We start from the raw sequence: 9115 nt of genomic DNA, 5'->3' as shown, positions 1-9115 counted from the left end.
AAATTTGTAACAATGAAAGTTTCTCTTTCAATAATTTTGAACTTAAATATTACATAAGGGGTCTAATTTTACTCTACAGTTACTAACTTCCCTTAATCAATGCACATTAATTGTGAGGTGAAGCTATTTTATAATCAGTGAGCCATTACATATTCTCCCTTGCAGTTTGCATTCAAATAATTGGGTTTATTTTCGAGGAGTCTCATTTAATACAACTTTAAAAACAAACAAACAAACAATACAAATGTTTTATTTAATAGTCGCAGGTCATCATGGGCCAAGTGGTGCATACTCAGGACCCAGCAGGAAGGTCAGTCAGCGCAACCTCCGAGCCTCTCTTTCTGACTCCAATAGGGTGAGCACATCTCCCTTTCGAACGGGACCTTTGACGTTTCGGATGATGGAGCGGCTGGTGTCATTCATAAATTCCACAAGCACCTGCGTGCACTGTCCCTGCCAACTGGTCCTGCCCAGCACTTTGGTTACCCTAGCAAGCTTGATGGGCTGCACGTGACTCGTGTCCTTGATGACGGTGATCAGGCAGAGAGGGGACAACTTTTGATAGTAACAAGAAACTTGTAGAATAATTTCAACTTTCTTCTTTTTTTTCTGATTTTCTTCTTTCTTTCTCTGCTATTTTAACAGATGATCATTGAAGGCATAATTATGCATCAGTTTCACATATTACATTTTAATATTTCAGTGTAAAATTTCCCATTTTCTAATTTGTTTACTTTGATTTTTAATTTATTTCCTTTGTTTTTTTTAAGCTTTCTATATTTTTGATAATATTATATTTTGGAACACATGGTTATAATTTTTAAGATATATGCCATAAATGTGATAAACAACACATCAGTGTAATTCTGAATTCTTAAAATCTCTACTTTTTACCAACATCACTCTTTCTTTCTTACAACTTTCTATAGCTTAAATCCTCAGAGAATAAACACAGTCATTAGTTCCTTCCTGCTTTTATGCTAATGTGATTAATGTAATATGATGAAATAGGTGATCATTGTTAAAACAGTTCTATTCATACACTCTATGAGCTAAAATAATGCAAAAGAATCTAGGAAAAATGCAGATTCATGAATAATCAGATTCATCAAAACGTCTGGTGCCTGATCTCATGGTGAAACCCAAATTCAGATGTGTCCTAGTCATGCACCTTGGTAAAATGCAATCGCTTATCAACTGACAATATAATTTCATAATTAAACTCTCAAAGACGTTAATTTCTCTCAAAAAACCTTGCAATTACAGTTTGATTAACCAGTTACTTGAAAGTGCTCAGTGCCCTAGCACTCTGCCTATTCACATCTCCCTTTCCTGGTTTCCCCTTGGTTGCTGCATTCAATCTGGGTCATTCTGTTACCTTACATTAGTGGGGAGTGGGAAGATGTAACATTTGCAAACTACCCAAGGAAACAACAGTTGTCATTCAAAGAAATATCCTGAGTATCTCAAATTAAGAGCTCTTTTCTGTTAATCATGAAGAAATTAATCATTGCAAAGATTTCTTCTTTAACTGAGAAAGTTCCATTTTTAGCAGTTTTATTTATATAAACTTCAGGATTGTCATTATACATCTGAATTTTCTTAAAACGATTCCACAATGTTATATACCCCGTTTCTTATTTTTTTTTTAACTTCTCTGCATCAGAGTGGATATTCCAAAGCAGAGCAGTGCACTCTAATAACTGATGCATGTTGCTCTGATTCTTTATCCAACTAAACCAAAAGACATATTTCACTAAGTTTTTCTTTCAAAACTACTCAGTGTTAGAATAAATACTAATATATGGACTTGATTACATGAAACGCTTACCAATTGACCATTGCAAGATAGTTATGGCCTATAATCAAATGATAATCAATTAAATTTGAAATTTTTATTTTCTAATGTAGATTTGTAGAAGTACTGAATTTTGTTTTAAGAAGAAAATCTGATAGAGATTTGAAAATCTACAGATTTGAAAAGACTACAGAATATCTCAATTGCTACTGTACTCTGTATATTTCAAAAAGGGTAAATGATCTTTCTAATCACCCCAAACTAAACTTCTAACCTCTGCAGTCTTGTCTGAGGTCCATATTCTCTTTGTACACACTGGTGCTTTATGAGAGATTCTGTTTTCATAACCACACCTCTGATATTTTTCTTTTTGTAAAGAAAAAAAAATTCTCTGCCAAACATAATTTAATTCATTTGTTAAATAAACCATTCCTATTGCTATGACCATAGAACTATAAAATGCACTTTGTTTTTTATAAAAATTTTTTACATAGTAGAAAGTATAATGTTCTTCCAGTCATAGAGCTAAGCTTAAAATCCAGACTTGTGAATCTAGACTTCAGTTCATTGGTCTTTTAAATTTTATTATGTTTTCTGTTGTACTGTTATCTACTTTATATAATTCAATATCAGTCAGATAACCACAGGTAATTATAATTACTGTGCTTCTTTAGTTTTTATCAATAGTTGCAACCATCTATACAAAAGTTTTTAATAAGACTGGTCAATAATGACTCTATGCTTGTTTTGCAAAACATTTGGGGAGAATTTTTTAACTATCTATCTATAGAGATCATAGGGCAAAAATTTTACAAGAAATAATCATTAAGGAATACCATGAGCCATCCAGGGAATTTTAGTGTTATTCTTGACATTATTAATAATTGACTTGTGGAGCTTTAAAATCATAAGCTTCACCTTACTAGACAGTTTTACTTTTAACACAATTCTTGGCCTCTGGCATCATAGGTTATGAAGTTTCACAAATAAGTTCAAGAGACACTTGGTTATAACAAACACTCTGCATTTTCAAGACAATTATTTGGCACCAGTGTGGAGAAGGGAAAGTTTACACGTTGAGCAAATGCCAGGCTGGAAAGTCATTATTGTCTCAGGTTGTAGCGAGATCTGGAAATGGAGACAGGGAAAACTTAGCGATACCAAACAAATTAGTCTGCCTTACCCTTCCAGTCACAGGCAAGATTCCTACACTCACACAGTTCAGTACTTTCACTTGGGTCTTTTGCCAGCAGTGCCAAAGGCCCATTTTCCTACCTTCTTTTATAATATAAAACAAATTAATTTACACCCTTACCAGAAATAGATAACAAAGGCATGACAAATATTAAATTATGGGGTTTTTATATAATATATATTATATTAATATACCACTATCTTTCCTCCCTCCAGCTCTGCCCATGTCTCTAATTGTTTTGACTTAAATCCATTGTCTCTATTTCTGTCATTATTAGTAAATGACTTAAGTGTATGTTTATTGTTTTCTGTTTATATAAAGTTATTTATATGCATATTGTTTCAGAACTTACTATTTGGTACTGGATAAATAATTTAAATTCTTCTGCAAAATAGCTTATTTCTCTCACTCTCAACATTCCTTGATTACTTGTAGTTCTTTGTGTAGAGCTGAAACCTTGTGAGATTTCCTTTTTTTCTTTTAGGATATCTGATGGTGTCATTGTTGTTCACACCACAGTAAGAGAGACATAGTGAAAAGACTCCATGAATGTAGTTTCTCTGATATTTCTAGGAGACACAACCTCACAGCAAACACTCTTTACTCTAGCTCTTCTAAGGTTTTAACTTCTCTTCTAAAATGATCCTTAGTTACAGGTATTGCACTGTAGATTTATAAGTTGGGGCTAGATACCACAGGATATCTTGGTTGTGGAATTTGATGACTTTTGTTTGTTTGTTTTTTGCAATTCTTACTACTTACGGTGGTTTCTGTAAGAATGGCTAGCATAGCCCCTTATGTGTGAATTCTTAATCATTGGTACTACATGAGGAGGAATAGAAAATGTTGCCTTGTACTGAGTAGGATGTGGGAGAAAGTGTGTCACTGAGGGTGGATGTTGTGNACTCTCTCTCTTCTCTCTTCTCTCTTCTCTCTTCTCTCTTCTCTCTTCTCTCTCTCTCTCTCTCTCTCTCTCTCTCTCTCTCTCTCTCTCTCTCTCTCTCCCCTCTCCCCCCTCTCTCTCATCCTACTGCCTATACATCCAGATGTAGAACTTTCAGCTGCTTCTCCATCACTATGTTCTTTCTGTATGCTGCTATGATCCCTTCCATTATAATAATGGCCTGAAGGACCTATTAAATGTTTTCTCTCATAATAGTTCCCAAGGTCATATTGTCTCTTTACAGCAAAAGAACAGCAACTAAGACACCCCTTATTAAAAAAAAAGTCTCTTTGAAACAAATGGAGACCTTAGCAGCATATTTTTCAACTATGTTATAAAAAATTTACTCTTGTTTCTAAAGATAACTGGAGTTCTAATTCCTCATCAAATAAATTTCTCTTAAATTATTTTAACTTTCTATATAAAAGTGCTTGATGTAGCATGAATGAAGAATGGTAACAGTTGTAAAATTGATACTTATATATTAAATTACATATTTTGAAAGAATATAAATTAATATCTGATTAAATCAATTTAAAGTGATGCCAAGCACTCAAACTGTTTAAAACAATTTAGAATGAATTACAGCAATGGTATCTGACATTTTGGCCCAATATCTAAAATCTTATGCAGTGAAAGTAAGTGTTATTGTTTGGAATGAATGTATTTTTGTGTTTATTTTATATGTGTGTGGTTGTCTGTGTATGTGTGTGTGTATGTGTGCTTTGAGGAGTATGCTTGTGTGTTCCTGATATAACACTTAATATGAATTTGTGACAAAAGGATATAACCTCAGCTGAATGCATAATGATGACATTTTCCAGAACAATACATAAATATAATACATTCAGAATCAGCCTAAAGATGGAATAACTTGATGAATGAAACACATATCAAGTTTGACCTTATGGGCACTTTCAGACATAAAATATGAATGTCAACTGAATACTGTAAAAGCAGTTTGATTACCTTTATCAAAGCACAGAGAAAAGTTACCAAAATGACAGATGATTCTTGAGACAACAGAAAATTGCAGTTTCTATGAACTATGTATTATACTCATTTTTACTTTCTGTGTATAGGAATTGAATACAGCATTCTGTTTCATACTAATTTTATTAAAATTTATAAAGGAACAAATGTATGCTAATTGCGTTTAAAATAATTATTTAAATAGTTATTGAATTTACATTCTATATAGTGTAAAAAAAGATATAGTGATTTTTTTAATAAACAATACAGACAACTGTGGCATAACTGACCATATAATTTAAAATAAATAAAACACAAAGAACATATCTGAGGCTAAGAAAGAGAAAATTCCATGTAAATAGTGTTAAATATCACTATTATGTACAAAATAATTTCTCTCATTACATAATTAGACATATTTACTTCTAAAAAGAAATTTAAGCAGAGTTACCAAAATGCTGCATTTCAGTTTTTAATATATCACAGAAAATATATGAAAGAAAGAACTTAAGAAAGGAAAATATTTTTTTGGGTGAAAGTTATGAGAAAAGATACATATTTGGTTTTCTTTGACAGTGTTGGAATTTGTGCAAATAATCTATGAAATGAATGGCTTATTTCCAAATATGATAACTAAAGTTTATAGGTATTTCCAGTTGCCACTGCCACAACAGAACGGAGTTTACCACATTGAAAGTAATGTTAGTTTGTCTAGAGTAAGACCCACTCGAGTTTTTAATTAAGCTTTTCTCATAGAAGAGCTCAATTGCCATGAAGGTAGTAATCATATGAACATACATGTCAATTTTTGACATTATATAAGCCTCAGTTTGACTTTTAGAGGAAATAACTGATAAATATGAAATTGTATGAAAGTTTATATTTGCACATATCCACATACACACTTTTTTGATATTTTGATTCAAATATACACATAAAATGATTACCACAATTAATCTGGTTAATACTTTAATCTTCTCTGTGTGATTATGTGTATATTGAAAACCTCATATCTATCTCATATGTACATTCAGAGGCATATTAAAACAGTACTATTTTATGGTTCTTATCACCAATTCTTGCTGATGTTACTTAAGTAAAAGTTCCTACCTTTTAGCATCTAACTTTAAAAGAAAGCATAAATACTTTTATTTCATACTGAAATAAAAAAGTTTAAAACAGTGTTTGGCATTTATAGTTTACTACTAAAAATATAAAGAAAGGAATATTTTGATTTAATTTTCAGAGATTAAGAAATCAAAACTTTTGAATCTATGCTGACCTTATTGTCCTGCCCAACATCATTCAAGTGTTTTATGTCAGCCTGTAAATCTGGATTTACTCACTAATACTAGTGATTTTGATGAGCTGTGAGAGTTTCAGGAATGCGTTCCTGAGTTCACACAGACAATAAAATCACCACTATTAGCTTCTTCTGGTAAGGCCAACTTAGTTTCACGGTCTCAAGCTTTCTGTCAACTTCAAGAGACTATGTAATAGAGTGAGGATGAAAGCTTTCTTGACCTAGCATGTTTTACAAAATGACTAACTCTGTCAAGCTTCATGTCCCTTGGCAATTGTGAAGTTAATTTAAAAGCAACGCAAGATTGAAGTTAACATTGTTCCCCAGGAAGAACAAGGTGAAAACTCTTAACACATAACTTGGTATTATTTACATACTTTTTTTTCCTCAGGAACGAATGAAAGGGAATTTTTAATAGCATGTTTTCTATCAGACGCTCATTGTCTGGTTTCTAAAGCTTCTATAGCAAATAAAAAAGTGAGACCTTCATCTAAACTAGATGGTACTGGATTCTCCTGGATATATTTGCATTTCACAACAGTCACACAAATTACAGATTTAAGCCATTTATTTGAGAATGTCAATAGAAAAATAAGTAGTTTTTGAATGTGGAATATTTTATTAGCTCTTAACAGAAATGGACTTCCTGATTTACTTCCAAATGCACCATCTCTTCATTAATCTACTGTTCTTTTTAATTTTGCTATGCCTTTGTCACACAAGGTCCAAGTATCTTGTAGTTGCCTGGAGCTGAGTATGTAGTGTTGTAAAATGACCTTGATTCTCTGATTTAACTGCTTGAGTACTGAGCTTACAGCTATATGTCATATTAGTTTTATGCAGTATTGGTGATCAGGTCTGTGGTCTATACATGAAAATGGACTTACATCATGACCCAAATTAAAAGATTAATAATACTTATGAATAGATCCACATGTTATAGGTGTTTGTATCTTTATTATTTCAGTTGTTGAAAAAAATAAGTAACTAAGGGTGTCTTTTTTTCTTAGATATTTTGTCATTGTTCTCATGATTTAAAACACTGGCTCCTAACTTTCTTTCTTGTGTACCTTCTTTGGAAGAAGGCGTCCTCTCGATGTCATTTTACTTAATCACAAAGCACAGAAAATGTTCTCACATGTGTATGACAATATTAAAATGGAATAAGTGACAGCCAATTAAGAAGCAAGCCTTGCTGATGTTAACCCTCAAGAAATAAGTTTGATTCATATTTGTATAGCTAATCTTAACCTTTTCATTACTTAACGTTGAAAATGAGAGAATCTGCCTTGCTGCTGAAACATTGGCTAGGTGCATACTTAGTGAAATAAAACTAAAATTGAGAATTATGTTCAATGAAGACTCCTATTAAGAGAGTGCAGGATGAGGAAAGAACATTCTTAACGAGATAAATGTCATCACATTTTATTTAATTTCAATAAACTGCTTCAGAGGCACAGCATGACTCTCACATCAGAACTTCTAAATTCTGAAACTCTGCTTTGCTAAACTACCTTAGAGAAAAGGTATGGAGTGGAATATAGTCATCTTTCAATAAGCTCTTTCCACGGACTCACATAAAGCCTTATTTATTACTTTATTATTGCCAGTTTGGCCTGGAGCAACCTCCAGGAGAACAATTTCAGCTGATTTTTTCCCTAATCTGTTCAAGGAAATAATGAAAGCTCCATTTCAGTCATGCAAATCACCACAAACTTGCATATTTGGGGCTTGAACAAAATTCATTCTAACCCAGAGTGAGGTAGAAAAGTTTTCTGTACAATCTACAGTTTGACTAGGGACTCTTTATTCAAACAGTCTGTGTTTTTAATGACATATTCTTCAATAGTATACTAACTTCTTTTGATATACTGATGATCAGTACTTTCTTATAGATGTGTATGACACAGGATTAAGATTTTTCATAATTTTATTTATAATTTTTCCAGTATAAAGTTCATGCTGTCTATTCAAATTAAACTAATGGAAATTGCACAGAACCTAGCAGAAATGAATTTAAAGACTCAGAAAACACATAGGCTTGTAATATTCAGTTATACAATACTTGATTAATTTTCAACACCTCATTATCCTAACATTCATTTTAACATGATTACTAGATTCTACACTTAAAAATTATTGTCTGCATATTTAAAATTTGGTTGCTTCATTTTCTAGACATGTTATGAGAAAGTTGTTTTCAATGTAATGATAATAGATCTGTAATGAGAACTGGAGGTCTTTTCTTAGCAAGATACTGTTTACTACCATACAAAATGAAACTTTTTAGTTATTTAGCTAGAGTTTCAAAAGATAAAAACTTCAGAATTTTTCATTTACGGAACCAAATTTTCATATTTTACCTGACGAGGCATAAGTGGCATTAATCAATGATGACAGGATGTCTTTAACACTGGGAGCATTATGAACTTGAGAAGGAATTTGATTCATTAGGAACACAACTTTGGTCAGAAGGCTCATGAATTTCATTTGACACTCTCCAATTTATCTTTGGATAGGATCTGTCTAGACGATTAAAGAGCTCTAGGTTTAGATTGCATCATTTAAGTCATTATCTGATTTTGTTTATCAAATTGAATTTTAATTTTAGGCTCTTTGATGACATCCCAGGACCCAAAATCAAAGAGAATATCCTAGTAGTCATGTTTGCCATTCAGATAATACTGAGACCACCAAATGATGTCTCTTTTTAAATGATATTCCTTGGATTTATTTAAAAATTTACTTTTATGTATTTATTTTTGAGCATTTCATATATGAGTTTTATTCATACATAATTTCCATCTTTTCTTCAAAATATTCAACTATTCCAGTGTCACCCTCCCAATTTCATGCTCTGATTTTGTAGGACCCAGCCATGATAAGCTTAACAGAGTTTGAGTC

The 9115-nt window shown here is 32.1% G+C and overlaps 1 protein-coding gene across 1 annotated transcript; it reads right to left on the bottom strand.

The window, feature by feature from the left end:
- Positions 1 to 272: 272 nt before the first annotated feature.
- Positions 273 to 3782, bottom strand: LOC126487170 (40S ribosomal protein S28-like). Its single transcript, XM_050119843.1, has 2 exons — positions 3756 to 3782; positions 273 to 555 (listed from the first exon to the last, which is right to left on the bottom strand). The coding sequence occupies exons 1-2, from the start codon at positions 3780 to 3782 to the stop codon at positions 316 to 318; spliced, it is 267 nt and encodes an 88-aa protein (XP_049975800.1). The 3' UTR covers positions 273 to 315.
- Between the last annotated feature and the right edge of the window lie 5333 nt (positions 3783 to 9115).

Source organism: Alexandromys fortis, unplaced genomic scaffold, assembly GCF_014885135.2.
Source record: "Alexandromys fortis isolate MF-2015 unplaced genomic scaffold, M_Fortis_MF-2015_v1.1 scaffold_132, whole genome shotgun sequence".
NCBI classification, from domain to species: domain Eukaryota; kingdom Metazoa; phylum Chordata; class Mammalia; order Rodentia; family Cricetidae; genus Alexandromys; species Alexandromys fortis.
Note: the sequence above shows the minus strand (reverse complement) of the source record. Positions and strands in the feature narration are given on the sequence as shown.

What these genes read in the sequence shown, in the direction of transcription:
- LOC126487170 (XM_050119843.1), bottom strand. Translation starts at nt 3,782, where the DNA reads ATGCTAGCCATTCTTACAGAAACCACC. An exon ending in CCATTCTTACAGAAACCACC is followed by an intron (nt 556 to 3,755) that starts GTAAGTAGTAAG and finishes TACTATCAAAAG; the next exon opens with TTGTCCCCTCTCTGCCTGAT.